Source organism: Epinephelus lanceolatus, chromosome 8 (genome assembly GCF_041903045.1).
Source record: "Epinephelus lanceolatus isolate andai-2023 chromosome 8, ASM4190304v1, whole genome shotgun sequence".
NCBI lineage: Eukaryota > Metazoa > Chordata > Actinopteri > Perciformes > Serranidae > Epinephelus > Epinephelus lanceolatus.
In genome coordinates, this window is record NC_135741.1 from 26,642,881 (window position 1) to 26,660,055 (window position 17,175).

The window sequence follows — 17,175 nt, forward strand, 5'->3', positions numbered from 1 at the left end:
ACTAAAATTGAAAGAAAAACTGTCGGCGAGCACGACAACCTCGAATTACACTGTCAAGCAGAGCGTACAAGAACAAGCAGTGTTTTGATACTGCACGTGAGTTTAAATTAAATGGTCAGCTGCATCCACGAGATACGGACAGCTGAGGACCCTCAGAGGAGAGGTTGTTATCTTTTCAGTCTGTAGTTTGTTTCACTACACAGCCACAAAGCTGGGCAAGCTTACAAATAGGAAGAAATTACAGCTGTCACACCGACACCGACGACGGCTGGTGGTGAGTCCTACTTTTAATTCTTCCGTTAGGCATAGCTAACGGTAGCTGGTTAGCCATATGTAATGAATCGTGACTCAAACGGTCGTGACTTTTATTTTATTTTAGTGGCAGCATGATGAATGCACAGTTTCCACGTATGTATCGTCTATAAAACTGGAAACGAAAATGAAAATTTGTCTATTCTTGAACACTGAGTGTATGTGCTGTTCGCAGTTTGTTTGATTTGTGTTCCGGGTTAATCGAGGCGGGGGGTGGCTCACACTCAGACCAATCACGGTGCTTCTAAGTCAAACCCCGCCTTTCGCGCCCGCTAAGACTTATTTATCGAACGCACTTCCGGACTCCGAGCAGACAAAAGGAGGCGCTTAAGGTCGTTTGTGTCACGTCAATAAACGAACATCAGTTGGTAAATGTTTGACATTTGCGCTGAGGAAACAACTTCCTGTGTATTTCCACAGTGAAGCCTCTGTCCCATGGTGTCACGTATCAACAGCATGAGCACCGTTGGCACTTTCACCTCCAGCAGTTTCAGCTCCACCTTAACAAAGCCATGTCAGCTTTCATGCAGTTTTTTTGCATTGACGTCAACCGCATACAGCACAAAACAGAGGCTTTCTCCATATTTCGTATGCCTGAGTCAGAATATGGACAGATAGCCGGACTCTGGGACCAGTTTTAAACCAATCTGACTGCGACAGCTGCTGATTTATCTCCCATCACTGTGAGGAAGACACTGCGTCCAAGGATAACCGCACCACAACCACTGGTAAAGACATGACACATCCATTCTCTCTATTGCTGCTGCTGCTGCAGCTGATAGCCGCTGTTATTCAAAATAGATGGAGTGGGGGTTGGGGTTTCTTCAAAGCACATAAGGAGACAATATGAATAGAAACATCCTTCTGTCCAAAATAGATTACAGTGTAGCACTTCTGTGCCCAAAAATATTGTGCATGTTTGTAAAAGAGAGTCTTTGTGTGGATGTCAGCCAAGGTTTTGAGCCAGAGAGAGGAGAGAAGATTTTAAGAGACAAGCCTGGGATGGACAGGACAAAATGCTTTACTCTGTTAGTTTTAGCTGTGACAATTGTGTTTTCACTTTTGCCCCCAACCTAATGTGTATCCATGTCTCAATTTGCAGCATTGTCTCTCCTTATTCCCTCGGGCATGAGAGCAGATTGTTCCCTCATAGAGGAACATGGTTGGTCTGTTTTTGTGGCCCACTGTGTTTTGGAAAATGGGACCCGAAGCAAGTCGCCAGGCAGCTGTGGTGACATTTGAGATGGTCCTCGGTGGGACAGTGCAGACTATTTAGTTGAAAGAGCGCCTCTGAGCAGATGACAACATAATTATGATGCCTTTATGCTCAGTGAATTGTGTGTTTGGCTGGAGACATATGAAACTTAACTTTATCAGGATCCATAACATGTTGTGTTTCAGCCTTAAGAGTCATGTTTCTTGGCCTTTAAACTGATCAGTATTCTTCACTGATGGCTGCCTAGTTGTTCTAATTAGCTTGTTTTATTGTTACGAAAACCCCTCTTTATATTTACAAACACGAATAATGCATTTAAAATGTAAAATGAAAAGCAAAGCATCACTAGAGGACACTTAGGGAGACTATAAACAGCACATTATGTGGAAGCTCTCAGAGGAATTTGGAGTACCTGGCTTTAAACTTGTCATACCACTTAGCTTCTGCTCATATACCTGTTTCACTGCACTTGTAAGGGATCGCAGCATCAAATTCAGTGTATTTGAGTGAATATTCTCTTTCTAGGCCTGTGATGTTTCTAATTTAGTTCTAGTCCGGTTCATCCAGTAGTTTGCATAAGCCCATCCTAAATATTCATCAGACAACAACTTACAAGATACCGCCTGTTTATGGTTATGCAATGTTCTGAAGTATGTTCTCCATCTGAGAGCAGGGCGGATGAGAGTACAAAGGAAAAGACTAACTAAAGCTACATCCTTCTCTCCTCCCACCCTGCTTACCCGAGGCTGCAGCTGGGCTGAGGTTGGGGGGATTCACAGCTAATTCTAATGCAATTAAACTCCCTAGACAGAATTCATTGCAATAAAATAAACCAAGACTGTCCAACAGATGAGAAGCATCTGAATTCAGTTCAAGTAATAATGTTCATCTCCCTACCTTCCTAGTGTCATAATGTGATGTAATCAGTCTTGACACTGAATGTCAAATAATCAGGCCAGCCAACCTACTACACTTTGTAACTGTGCTGAGTTTTCTGTCATGCTGGTAGGCTTCTTGTCATCGCTGTCAGGATGGGTATTACAATAGCAACAATACAATGATTGCTCAGGACACCTGTCATAATACCTGCCTCCCAGCAGATCAGCTAAGCCCTCCCAGGTGAGACATTTTTCTACAGTATGTTAATGACTTTGGTATTAATTGACACGAAAATGTTTTTTGCATGTTTCAGTTGCCCAGAGCGCGGCCCAGGCAAGAGCCCGCGACCGCCAGATCAGGCACCATGATGGAGGGGGGCATGCAGCTGCTCAACCGCGATGGCCACAGCATCTCGCACAACTCGAAGCGCCACTACCATGACTCCTTCGTGTCCATGAACAGGATGCGACAGCGTGGCCTTCTGTGTGACATTGTACTCCATGTCTCCAACAAAGAGATCAAGGCGCACAAAGTGGTGCTGGCATCCTGCAGCCCCTACTTCCACGCTATGTTTACCAGTGAGTTCAGCTGTTGCTTGTTGCATGCCTGAAGACATTTCAAGCTCCGACATCAAACTGAGCATCAATTTGCTCTGTTGCTCAGAATTTGATAACACAACAACTAGCATGTGCAGTGAACGCCACCTCATCCTTTCAGCATCATCGCTTCCTTCCCCTTCTTCCTGTCTGGGTCACAGGTGGTCAGATGAGGTGTGTGTGAGTCTCATATTTCCTCCCGACACTAAACCTCTGTGAGGGTACAATGTGTCTCTAGACAGTCAGTTGTCTGGCTTTGAGACTCAGCTGCTAGGCTACCTCTCGTCTGTCCCAGTCACTAATTAGCCCATTTAACACAATCTGCCGATCTTTCATGATCTTCCAAACAGCAAGCCACAGCTCCCCTGCAGATATTGTGCTTGCAATTTCTTCTAACTAATAATAAGTGAAAGAGAAACAAAAATGAGAGCAACATTTTACTGCTGATGTTGGAGCCTCCTGACACAGAGTTCTGCAGGAACACCTATGTTGGGCAAGTGTGCGTAGACTCAAGAATTTCAAGTAGTTCAACAACTTTGTTAAAACGACTGATTAAATGGACAGCAAAAGATAAACGTTTGACATTTGGCAGCAGTACTGTATACATTAGGAGCTGCCACATGTCAGCATGATTTAACAGTCAGGCAAATATATCAGCCAGAGTTTTAGTGTTTATAACTCAGGAAAAATGTAACGGCTCTTCTTGCACATGCAGATGAGATGTCGGAGAGTCGGCAGACTCATGTAACCCTCCATGACATCGACCCTCAGGCTTTGGAGCAGCTGGTCCAGTATGCCTACACAGCAGAGATCGTGGTCGGGGAAGGCAATGTGCAGGTACGGTAAAAGACTTTTATAGAGATTTATAGACAAGATTGTTAAATTGCACTTTTCACTTGACCCCCATTCATCAAAGCGCAAACAGTGTACTTCCACCTGTAATTGCTCTCCTCTTAGACGTTGCTCCCAGCAGCGAGCCTGCTGCAGCTCAACGGGGTGCGGGACGCCTGCTGTAAGTTCCTCCTCAGCCAGCTGGACCCCTCCAACTGCCTGGGCATCCGAGGCTTCGCTGACACACACTCCTGCAGCGACCTGCTCAAGTCTGCACACAAGTATGTCCTGCAGCACTTTGTGGAGGTGTCCAAGACAGAGGAGTTTATGCTGCTGCCACTGAAACAGGTAAGGGTGATGCTTTCTGTGGCTCCTGCTGTGTCCTCTGCCAACTGCTGCTTTTTAAAGGAAGCACTTTTAATGGTGGCGTATTCATAGTGGGAAACAGTTGTCAGATTTGTCTTCTGGTAATTGCGTCCTCAGCTTGTCAGTCACACCGGTAATTTGCTTACCATTAGATTTGGCAGTGTTGTCATAACCTGTCACCACAGCTATGGGTATGAACATGGAAAGTAGAATACCCTTTCAGTGTAGAAGCCAGTGTCCACTGGACAAAAGCATATCTGATCCTGTTTACTTTGAGACAACTGGTGAGAGCTATTATTACTTAAAAATGTCATTCACTATGAATACATGACAGACAGTTATTCATTTTGGGCTCATAACTTGCTGCCTACTACTTTAATGACTCAACTTGATTAATCCACCTTATTGTTTAGAAATATGCCAAACAAAACATCAAAGATAAACGCACAGTAATACTAAAGAGGCACTTAATTAAGTTCCCCCGCATAGTTTTTTTCCATCACAGGCTGAAGGGCGTAGTAGTGGTTAGCACTTTCGCCTCACAGCAAGAAGGTTCTGTGTTCATTTGGCCAGCTTTGGGCCTTTTTGTGTGGAGTTGCATGTTCTCTCTGTGCTAGTGTAGGTTTTCCAGCCTCCTCCTCCCACAGACAGGTTTTCCCTAACGTCTCTTACAGATAGGCCCCCTCCCCCTCCAGTGGATGGATGGATATTGTTTATCACATTTTCCACACTATGAGCATAGCATCCTGTACATGCCTGTGTTTGTGCTTCACAATAGAGGCTCCCCAAGGGAAGTGGCCACAAGCATGCTGTTGTGTTTTCAGCATTCATTAGGAAGACCTCTCTTGTAACTCAACTAGCTGCATCAATCACATCTCCTGTGGTTTTATGATTCCACTGTGCTGCCATGGACTACTTTATCTGGCAGGTCAACTTAGCCAAACTCTCACTTATTTATCAGCTGGACTCAGCAGTGGCAATGCTGTGGTTTCTGTCCTGGAAGTGGTAATTAGGCAAAGCCAGTGACGTTTTCCAAGGCTGCTGTACTTTTTATAGCGCTAACAGCATTGCTGATATCTCTGGGGTTTCAAGGAGGGTTTCTTTTTTTGGTTTGGACATTTTACCCCGACTATTTTCTGCCATGGTTTTTAGAAATGTTTAGATTTAGGTTTGCTAAATCAATATTAGCCATCTAGTGGGACTGCTGTGGCCAAAAGGTTGCTTGTTTGATTCCTGGACAAGCATGATAAATGTCTTAAGTGTTATTTAGTAAGGCATATAACACCAATTGCTACATAAGAACCACTCAGCAGCCAACAGGTCAGACTGTGGTTGTACTGACAGCCACTTACTGTAAGTGTGCGTCGAGCAAGGTGTTCCTAAAAAAGATAAACCACGGCGGTTAAATTAAGGTCAAAGAAATAATGTAGGCACAGTCTCTTATCTAAACTTATAAGGTAGGTCCCACCTACTGGGATCTACTGGCACTGGAAAATTGATTTACAAGTCTGATGTTAGAGAAGTTTTATTTGTTATTGCAGGAGTTAAGCAGGCCTGTGATTTTAAGTGTGAACATGAAAACACCATTGTGCTAACAGCTTGCACTTTTAATGGTCAAAAAGTGCTGAAGTTAAGTACTTTACAAACTTAATTATTTTGGTATTCTTATAATGTTTCTTGCTTTCAGTCTTTTGTTTCTTCTCATGTTTCAGCTTTTAAAAAAAAATTAACCTCACACTATCAGACTGCCACTATAAGCCTGGTAATTGTACTTTCCTTGTATAGGTGGGGGTTCGTGTCGATGTCTCAATAATGGAGAGAACTGCATCATCTCTTATATGAAATGGCGACTGTTTCAAACAATTGCCTTGCTGAGCCTTGCCGGGTGACAATGAATTAAAGTGTCGGTGAATAGAAATAACAAACAGCTGCCAGCATCACTCGCCCATTATCTTCCTATCTCTCTAAGGACCAATCTCCACTGAAGAGATTGTGCTTCATGGGAGTAAAACCAGTATGGGAGTAGAAAACCCTCAGACTGAATCTGCCATAGGAGTGTGTGGGCACTGTCCATTAAAACACTGAACGTTAAGATGCATAAGACAGATTAAAAATAAACAATTTTCTTTCCCTCATCTTCTGCCTCTCTATTTCCTTTGACTCACTGTCCTGTTCTGTCTGCAGCTGTTCTGTGTCTGTCATAAATCTGCATCAGAGCTGGGTTTATGCACTGGCTGCTCTAAAGGACTCACAGAACTGTGAAATATGCCCCAAATTTCTTTGCCTGTTCTGTGAAGGAAGTAGCAAGGCGTGGCAGGGTCATGACTCGTCTGCTTTGGTGATGCTTCACTAATGTAGCATCACATGCATGACATAAAGACAACAAAGGATGAATGCATCCTAATTTACTGTGTGTAGTGTATAAAGATATCCTAAGCACTCTGATGCAGCTGAATCTCAATTTTCATTCATAAATCACTCATTTCTGCTGCTATACTACAAAGACGATGAACCCAATCTCCTCTACACACACACACACACACACACACACACACACACACACACACACACATTTGTTTGAGGTAGTGTGATGCAGCGTGCACATGCAGAGCTAAGGGAGACTGCAGGGTGGGGCGGTAGCAGCACCAGTGGCACTATTTCTCTGTGTGGCTGTGGATTAGTGCAGCCTGTTCCTGGGAGGCTGCTAACTGTTGCCCTGATCTGGCCAGGCAAGACAGCTGCAGCAGCTGGCCGCTCTGGCCCCACCCAGCTCTGCCAGCTTTGGGTTCATCTGGGAACAGCGCCAGTCAGCCACTCAGACTGCAGCACTCGTTGAGCCACACACACACACACAGGCACACACAGGCACACACAGGCACACACAGGCACACACACGGACGTAGTGGTAATTCAGATATATTGCAGCACCACTACACACTTACTGACCTTATTAGAAAACACAAGCATTTATGTGTGAATGTTAAATGGTTCCTGACATGATTTTGTTTCACTTTATTTTGAATTAAGTGATGCTATTTGATGAGACAAAACAGTGCGCTGCCCTTCCCTTTCAAATATCAGTCTGGATAAACTACAACACATTAAGGTAGAGAGACGAGAGGCAACAGTTCAGCAGACAAAGTCAGGTACAACATGCAGGAAATAGTATTGTCTGTGGCCAACGCAATTCACTTCCTGTGTGTTGACATGCTTGATCAGGAAGATTTTAATGTCACGGTTTCTATTTTTCAAACACTTCTCTGATGGTAACAGTTGAATAAAGGTGCTGTGAGTTTGGATTTGAGACAACTGCTCTTGTAAATGATAAAGTGTCTACGCCCATCTCCTTTGTCTTGCCCATCAAGGTGCTGGACTTGATCTCCAGTGACAATCTCAACGTGCCATCTGAAGAGGAAGTATACCGAGCTGTGTTGAGCTGGGTGAAACATGATATAGATGGACGCAGGCAACATGTACCCTGGGTAAGACTCTCTTACATATCTTATTTTGCCACACGCAATGTGTTTTTAGTTCGACTATGTATAAAAATACATCTCCATCACATTTTCTCCATTCCCCTCTCCTGATGCTAACACACCACCCACCACTGCTCTGTCCCCGTTAGCTGATGAAGTGTGTGCGGCTGCCACTGCTGAGGCGAGACTTTCTGATGAGCAACGTGGATACAGAGCTGCTGGTGCGACACCACTCAGAGTGCAAGGACCTCCTGATTGAGGCTCTCAAGTACCACTTGATGCCTGAGCAGAGGGGAGTCCTCAGCAACAGCAGGACGCGTCCACGACGCTGTGAGGGTGCCAGCCCTGTGCTCTTCGCCGTTGGTCAGTGTGCCCCTGAAGGTACCCACTAGGGTACACATAAGCCGCACTTCAATAAACTTTAGCTTGTGATGTCACTGCAAACATCAGCATGTTCACAGCTGGGAGATAAAAATACTGATATAATTATATAAGACAAGATATTGTTGGGGTTGGGTATCCAAATTTCTGAGAAAAGACACATGTATTTCGATTCTGCTTATTGGTTCCTAACTTTTGCATATTTCAGTCTCGCTCCAGAGTGAACTGCAGTGAGCATTTAACAGTCCATAGAAGTTGCAGTTGTCTGCCAGGACCTGCTATGCAAATCTCACGCTACATCATTTGTTATACAGTACGCCACAAAAATATGCGATAAGAAACACTTCTGCTTACAAAACCAAAATGCAACACCTGCAGATAAGGATATTTTGTGCAAGGGAGGAAGCATCTCCAATATGACCAAGCATTTACTTCAGCATGGTGTGAATCTGAAGGAATGCATCATGCTCTGCTCGATGTGTTGTGGTCTCCCAGCCACAATAACGCCCCAGATACAGCGTTAACAGTTAACAGCATTAACAGTAGCAACGTGTCACACTCTGGTACAAATTACAGATGAGCTGACATTTTGTATTAAAGGTTAACAAATTATGTCTTAAATTACATTATCATAATATACATATTCATCTTAGATATGAGTTCAGAGAGCACCCCACCACCTCCGGTTCATCCCCAGAGACCCCCCATAGTAACATTACAATAACTCCTGTCACTAAATCCATGAAGGGGAAGATGAGCAAGGAGACAGTGGATTCATATCACAGAGTGGTGACAAGGTTTGTGGTAAAGTGGTCACATCCCTTTGCTACGGTTGAGTCTCTTCAAGAACAAAGGTGGGCCACTTTTTGTTCCTCAAATATCTGTTCTTTTTTCTCTCCAAAATATGTTGGAATTGAAACCAAGATTCAATAAGAGCCGGATTTAATAAGCAGAATCAGAATAGATAAAATTGGAAACAATACCCAACCCTAGATATTGCTTATAATTATATACAGGATTTATAGCTGTCATAATAATGAAAATGTTTTCCAGGTCCTCATGGGTGCACTGCAGTAAAGTCAAACATTGGTTTAAACTCTCTTAACTGTTAAAGTTAAAATGAACAGAAATGAATAATGAACTTTCTGGATTTTTATTTTATCCAGATTGGTATATGTTTCTTTTATTTAGAGGTCATAGAATTTTCTTTTAGTTTAGTTTAAAATAAAACATTGTGATATGTAATTTACTTAACAATATTTTGTCACTGTAGCCTCGCACAGCTTCAAAATTCTGAACTAAACCATGTAACTACAATTACAGTTCATTATTTAACCATTAGAGAACCACAATAAGTGAACCCAGGTCTCAGCCAAAATCATCCCAAAACCCATCAACTTGGAAGAATTCCTCCGAAATTTTGGCAAACATTGACTAAAGTCACTGTTCTTTAAAGTATTAGCTTTTCATTTTAAGTTTTACTGCTTGACTGCAAAGCATTTTCTCTGTTTGTGTGTGTCTGCAGGTGGTGGCAGTCTGTTTGCCATCCATGGAGACTGCGAGGCGTATGACACCAGGACTGATCGCTGGCACATGGTGGCGTCAATGTCCACTCGGCGGGCACGAGTGGGCGTGGCAGCCATTGGGAACAGACTTTATGCTGTTGGAGGGTAATTGATGAGAATTATACTGTTGACCTTTGACTCAAAACTCGTTAATCCACTCCACACTCCACTTAGTCATGTGATCTAAACCTGACTCCTAAAGAGGAGGCTTTGGTCGGTGAACACATGAATGATTTACAGGTAAAATGATCCTGAGTGATGGTTATGTAAAAACAGCTTTCTCCCTGCGCTCCTGATAAGTTAAGTGCTTTCCTTAATGTAAAATGCCTTTTAAATTTGACTCTTTTTCTGCTACATTCATAGAGGAGATCACTCCAGACATGCATCCATTTCAAAATGATCAAAAATCCTTTTTTTTTAATTAATTTTATTCATATGCATGTCTCTTCAGGTATGATGGCACCTCAGACCTCGCAACCGTGGAGTCCTACGACCCCATCACTAACTCCTGGCAGCCTGAAGTTTCCATGGGCACACGGCGGAGCTGTTTGGGTGTAGCAGTTCTGCATGGCCTATTGTACGCTGCTGGAGGTTATGATGGAGCTTCCTGCCTCAATAGGTAGAGACAGACTAACTTTTGGTGATGAATGCTCAACTTCTTGGTACTCATAAGCTAGATTTGCTACATTGTTGTATCTTGTTGCAGTTTTTTTTTTGAGTGTTGTCTTGATGCTGTTTTCAAGGCCAGGGCTCAAAGACAGTTGGTCTACAGTAAATAGGGCAGCCTTTTTGTGTCATCATATAGAATGCTGCAGTATTGAGTCCTGAAACCCAGAAATGAGTTTGCATTTTTGCACTCCTGGTTCTCTCGTCTTAAAGTCAGTGTTTTTTTTTTGAATGGGTTTTAGTTAAATGCCTGAAATAAGGTCTGTAGTGTACACAAACTTAAGATATTTTAACTTTTTGTTTACGACATAAAATATACCAGTAAATATTCCACTCATCAATTTTGAAGCTTTTACATGTCTTAAAAGAGGCAGTTGCTAACAAATGGCCAAATGAGACTACAGAGGTTGACGAGGACACAGATTAGCCATTAGCTTTTTACCCTTGGTGATTGCATTTATGCCTCAACAATCATAAAAGTGGTGTTCATTTGTGAAGATAATCTCACTGAACAAAACATCTCAGTGTCATTAACGTTTGTTTGCCACAGAGCTTATTTTCTGCAATAATTCAAACTACAATGGACAATTCCCCTTTATTTTGCCCCCCCCCCAAAGGAACCAGGGCGATGCCAACTTGCGGGTAACTCTGTTTCTTCTTTTCCAGTGCAGAGCGTTATGACCCTCTGACCAGTACATGGACCTCGATTGCTGCCATGAGCACCCGTAGGAGATATGTGCGAGTAGCAACTCTGGGTAGGAACTTGACAGTAAACACAGTTTCATGAACACGCTGTTCTACTATGTGTTTACGTTTCAGTGTCTGCATTTTAATATCTGAAATCTAGAGGGAGTTGCCACCGTGGTGTTTGACTGCTAATATTTACATTCTGAGTGAATACTCCCTTTTCCCCTCCAGATGGCAGCTTGTATGCAGTGGGAGGTTATGACAGCTCCTCACATCTCGCAACAGTGGAGAAATATGACCCCCAGGTAAACTGCATACTGTTAAATTTATTATCAAAGTAACTTGGTTGTCACCAAGATCAACTGAATATGGAGAGAATAGTGTACACTACGGATGTATCTATGAACATGTGACCAACACTCAGTCTCTCTATGTAATGAACAGAGCAACACATGGACAGCCATCGCCAACATGCTGAGTCGGCGTAGCAGTGCTGGCGTAGCCGTGCTGGACGGCATGCTGTATGTTGCTGGAGGCAATGACGGCACCAGCTGCCTGAACTCTGTGGAGCGGTTCAACCCTAAGTCCAACACCTGGGAGGGAGTGGCCCCCATGAACATACGCAGGTTAGTGTGAACCCAGAATTCGTATTGGTACAAATGATCAAGTCCTGGGGCCAGATGCATTAAGCTGTGTAGATTCATGACTTAAATTGTGTGTTAGCACAACAGCAGAAATATGCATATGCATATTTTCATTAGACTTATAAAGCTGTGTGTACGCCTAATTCAGTTTTATCCCAGCTGGGCCATCAACGTCTTTTGACTATGATATTTAGTTGAATTTATGTAGTGACGTCATGTGACAAAATTCATTGTCAGCACCTCTAATGCCAACATCACATTGACGTAAAGTACAGATGACGTTGCTTTTTTGTTGGTTTTAAGTTGTTTAATAAACAAAATCCAACATGGAGAACAAAACCCAACATCTGTAAAACATCATAGTCTTAATGTCCACACAATATGAAATTCTAATGTCTTTAGATATTTAAAATATCGTCAACTCGATTTTCATTCTGGCAGAAATCTAACGTTTGTTCGAGGTGAGAGTTCAACTTCTTTCTAATGTCATTTATCACATCTGGTGCCAGCAGGGATAAAATGCTAAATCGTGATCATTGTGGTGCTGGATGCACATGCACTGGCCTCATTTTCACTCCTACAGTTTGCCATAAAGATGTTAACACGCCCTTAAACAACTGTTTGCATATCAATACTTGTGCCTCTCCACTAGTCATTAGACCTGTCAGTAAATACAGCAAAGACTGTGCAATTCGGTGAGCAGCTGTCATTATGCACATATGCACTGCAGAGATAAATGTTTGACCTTGAAGACCTCCTTTGTAAGATGTCAGAGACAAGAGCCACCAAGGCAAGTAAGGAAGCAGCTTGCAGCCAAATGTCTTCCTTCCTATAATATCAAAGGAAGAGATGCCTTTTATGAAGTTTAAAAGAAAATGAGGAGGCCTGTTTTCAGTCCTACATATGTGAGAGAGACACAGACAGAGTCCAAAAAAAGATGGGAGAGGAGTTGACATTATGACAGAGGACCTGGGATGGATCCAGGAAATATAATTAAACAAGACACACCTTAGCCAACTGAACCATCAGGATGACCTGGTTCTATTTCTCCAGCTGCACAGGTTCAACTCACAGTAATGAAATGCACTGGCCTCAAATGCACTGAACATTTTTCTTGAGGCCTGTCCAGCTTGTATCCTCCTTTTCATGCTTCTTAACAAACATGTGACACCTTGGTGAGAGTGGTGGGGGATGAACTTGTCTGTTATTAGAAACATTGCTGTACCCTCAGTTTTACCTTAAACTAAGTAGAAGATAAAATCTCTTTTGAAAAGCTACAGAACAAAGCTGTCTCTGTGGAGCTTGTCAAAAGGATATCCCTGCTGCAATTATTTTGCTCTGTGGAAAATCTTTACTCTTCAAGGCGTCGGATTTGGGGCATTTGGATGTCTTTCTTAACGCCTAAACCTTCTTACGGCATAAACATCAAATGACCTATTTTCCACAACAGTCAGCTCTTTCTTATTTCTCAGAAGATGAAACTTGTCCTGCGGGTGACTATCAAAGCAGACGTGCATGCACACACTCACAGCATCGTATTGATACAAGATCGGCATCAGGGAGAGAGATTAAGAGATGTAGCAGTCTTGGTTTCGAGGACACATCAGCAGATTCACTTGTTCCCCAGGCTCCTAGACACGCACACACACCCACACACACACTCACACACTGAGACTCACTTTGTTGTCTGTGAGTCAGTATACTGTAGGAGCAGGGAAACCTGACAACAGTTGACTATGCAGCCCCATGAATAACCCATGTGTTAATCAGCTGCGTGGCTTTGAGTGCTTTTCTTATCCAGTTGCTGAGAGACTCCATTTACACAGTCCAAAACATCACGCTGTATTCCCACTAATATATAACTCTCCTCAACAATCTGACACATGTGCCAATGTAAAAATATTGTAGAAATACTGACTTGGCCAAAATCATTTCACTATATTGTGATAATGATCAGAACTTGTGAAAATCAACACTCAAGAGGCTGGAGGCAATATGTTTTCAGGTTGTCCATACATCCCATTCTGGTGAACTCGATATCTCAGGAACAGTAATTTCTTTTTGGCACGAATGTCCTCATGGACTTAAGGATGAACTCATTACAAGTTGGTGATCAAAGGTCAAGGTCACTGTGACCTTGCAAGACATGTTTTTGGCCATAACTCAAGAATTCATATGCTTATTATGACAAAATTTTCAACATTTTGCACAGATGTCTAATAGTATAAAATTATCGAGTGATGATATTTTTAAACCAAAAGGTTATAGGTCAACTTCACTTTGACATCATAATGTTTTGCAAAAAAAAAAAAAAAACTTTTCTGGCCATTACTCAACATCAAAACTCTGGAACAGAAGGGGAGACATTTGGTCAGACACTAATTTGGTGGTACTAATTTTGGGTGTTGACCTTAAACTTTGGTGATTTTACAGATCTTTTGTGCTGTCAGCTGGAAGATGTGTGTGAGACATCCATGTTTTGCCAAAAAATACACGTAATTCTTTTAAGGAATTTAATAAAGGTCTTCACTACATAGATGTGTTTGGACAGACATAAATGTAAACTGCAGATTGACTGGTTGGAGGCATACAAACATGAGGTAGTAATTCTTGTTTGGATTGAATTCTTTTTGATGGCAGCAAAGGATATGTTGTCTTTACTGTCCCAACAAACCATTAATATTTCCACTGGTGTACTACTTCAGTGAATAATTATATGAAGTTTTAGTCACGCTCTTGGTGTCCTCAAACTGTGGATCACTGCGATATCAATGAATATCTCAGTAATTGTGTCATCTGTATGTCTCACATCTCTTTTGTCATCCTTCACTTTTTTTACTCAATCATTAATAATGTTCATGCAGTGGGCTTACATTTTATGAATGTAACACAAATCCCACACTGCATCCTCTGTAAATTAACAGGCGCTCGACTCTATTGTAATGAATCTAGTTCGCTAAAGTGAACAGAATGCATAGAGGTTATTATTCTTTCCTATTAAGAGCCACAAAACTGAATCCTGATGTGGTGTGTTAAAAATTTGGCTGCACAATGCATGTGAAATTTCTATACTGAATTATATGTTTCTTCTCCTTCCAGGAGCACCCATGACCTGGTGGCTATGGATGGCTGGTTATACGCAGTGGGAGGTAACGATGGCAGCTCTAGTCTCAACTCTATCGAGAAGTACAACCCGCGCAGCAACAAATGGGTCGCGGCCTCCTGCATGTTCACACGGCGCAGCAGTGTGGGGGTGGCTGTGCTGGAGCTACTGAACTTCCCACCACCCTCCTCACCCACCCTCTCGGTTTCCTCCACCAGCCTTTGACACGGGGTCACCGCTTGGCTGACCTCAGCCTCTGCTGCTACAGCCCAGACTGGCTCTGGGAAGAGACGCAACTGCTCGGTTTGACACAGGGAGTAGGAGGACAGGAGTGGACAGGTAATGGGACTGAGGGGGGAGAAGAGAAAGAGGGGAGGTGTGGCTAAGGCTTCTGGCTTGGTTAATACGCAGTACCCTCCAGAATTAGTGGCTCTCTTGTTATAGGTTCGCCGTAGTTTAAGAAAATATACAACATGAGTCATGAACTAAAAATCAAGGCAATTTTTTGAAAAAAATGTTAATGTACAAAAGACATGTTCAACACACAGCTATTAATTTTTCATGAACAGTTAAGGACACAAGATGATTTATGAAAAATCCACCAAGATTTTTATTTTGTGGTCAAACCAATCTGGCTGGTCCTTACCAAGTTTGCCATTACTTCTGGACTACACTGTATCTGTTCTGGAAGCCTGAAACTCCACTGTACAGCTCCACCATACAGACACCAGCTCCCACTCTCCTCAAGAGTACAAAGATGATCCTGGGTGTTGTAAACAGTGACCGATCTTTCCTCAAGCTCCACTTTTTTTCCCACCACTCCAGTGTTTGACACACTCCTCGTGAAACGTGGTGGGCACTTAATTCTGTCATGTGAAATATAAATGTTTTTGGTTTGATGTTGTCCTCTGCAAGATTTTTTCTTTTGATGTCAGGATTTTTTGCAATAATGTACAAAAAAGAGAAACTGAATGATTTTACTTTTGGAATGTAGCTTTTTACTGGGTGTACCATGCATGTTTACGTATTGGCATCGACTCCCAACAGGAGGATAAAGTGTTGTAGTGCTGCTAAGCCACACTAGGTGGCAGTAAGAGGCAATGTTATAAACCCTTCCCACACTGCAATTCAGCATGGACACTGACAACATAGAGACGTTAGGCCCTCAGAACTGTATATGAGTTTAAATCCTTTTTTTTTTTATATAAACACAGAAGAATTATGTTGAACTAAATGTATTTATAAAAATGTATAAATTCTAATATATTCTGTTTTAAAGATGCTTAGAGAAGGAAACAGATCAGACATATGCCTATTTAAGAGTGTTTTTAATATATTTATTTAGCTGTGTGATGCGCATATCGTCAATAGAAATGACAAAGAGAATGTCCAAGTGTGAAAGTGGTATCAGTCTCCTGGTTACGAGGACTGATTGTTGCATTTGATATGCAGCATTTCATTTACATTTCTTAATGTTTCTTCACTGCCACAAGCATGATCTCACATGAAACTGTACCTTATGTCTGCTACATTTGTGCAAAAGGCGTTACTTGCTTGCAAACCTGTTGACCAGACAATGAAAGGACTCTGAATTGTCTTTAATCCTATGTAGTGGACATGGAGGTGGATATAATCCGTGGACACATTACAGTTTAAAATGACATTAAAGCAGCAAGTACTGGTTTACCTACTGTATATCAACACTTGACACTAATGAGTAATGCTGTTGACACTTGGTGCTGTCATATTTCCTTCCGTACATAATCAAGTGTGGTGTCTTGTTATATTACCTCATTGTTGAAATGGATCCAACTCTGTTGCAACTAAAAACAGCTGTAAAATTAACTACAAATATACTGGCTATAGAACGTGTGGAGGGTGACGTAGGAATGTCACCGCTGAACTTGCATTGTTTGATATAAATGGATTACTTTGAGTCCTCTTGACTCAGTTAACACCTGGGTTCAGTTCAGTTCATGTGTAGCGCAGTGATACTATTTCAGACTTCTGAGAAGTTGCCTTTTTTTTTCCTCCTTTTTTTTGAAGGATTTCGTTGACTGAGTTGTGTTTATCTGAAACTACCTTAATTTTCCTTTGTTAGAGCGGACCCAGTAGAATAGGGGCTGTGATGGTCTTATGGAGATGCTGTTATTCTGTAAAGCCGCTGTGAGTCAGGGCCGGACTTTAAGAGAAAGGCACACAAAACCACACAAGACTTTGGCCTCAATTCTGCTGATTGAACTGTAAATACAAAAGTTGCTTATCTTAAATCCGTTTGTGCAATTTCAATGTGACTGTAGCTTTTTTTTAATTTTAGTTTGTGTTCAATGTGGTGATATTTGTTTATTTATGATATGTTTGTTATTTATGAGAAACTTTAAAATATTGAATTTTGCACTATTGCGAAATGGAGCAATACAATGTAAAAAATAAAATAAAGATGTTTTCAGATG

The 17,175-nt window shown here is 42.0% G+C and overlaps 1 protein-coding gene across 4 annotated transcripts; it reads left to right on the forward strand.

The window, feature by feature from the left end:
* The first annotated feature begins 106 nt into the window (after positions 1-106).
* klhl17 (kelch-like family member 17) lies at positions 107-17,175 on the forward strand. Of its 4 annotated transcripts, none has more exons than XM_078170098.1 (12): positions 107-274; positions 2,721-2,985; positions 3,719-3,840; positions 3,961-4,182; positions 7,566-7,682; positions 7,826-8,039; positions 9,583-9,727; positions 10,074-10,241; positions 10,955-11,043; positions 11,207-11,280; positions 11,420-11,601; positions 14,719-17,175. In XM_078170098.1, exons 2-12 carry the CDS (start codon positions 2,772-2,774, stop codon positions 14,945-14,947), a joined length of 1,776 nt encoding a protein of 591 aa, XP_078026224.1. In that variant the 5' UTR covers positions 107-274; positions 2,721-2,771; the 3' UTR covers positions 14,948-17,175. The 4 variants fall into 4 exon arrangements, with proteins under 4 accessions (XP_078026224.1, XP_033485318.1, XP_078026223.1 ...); XM_033629427.2 differs by having other exon boundaries at positions 140-274; positions 7,826-8,057; XM_078170097.1 differs by lacking the exon at positions 107-274 and adding an exon at positions 882-1,040.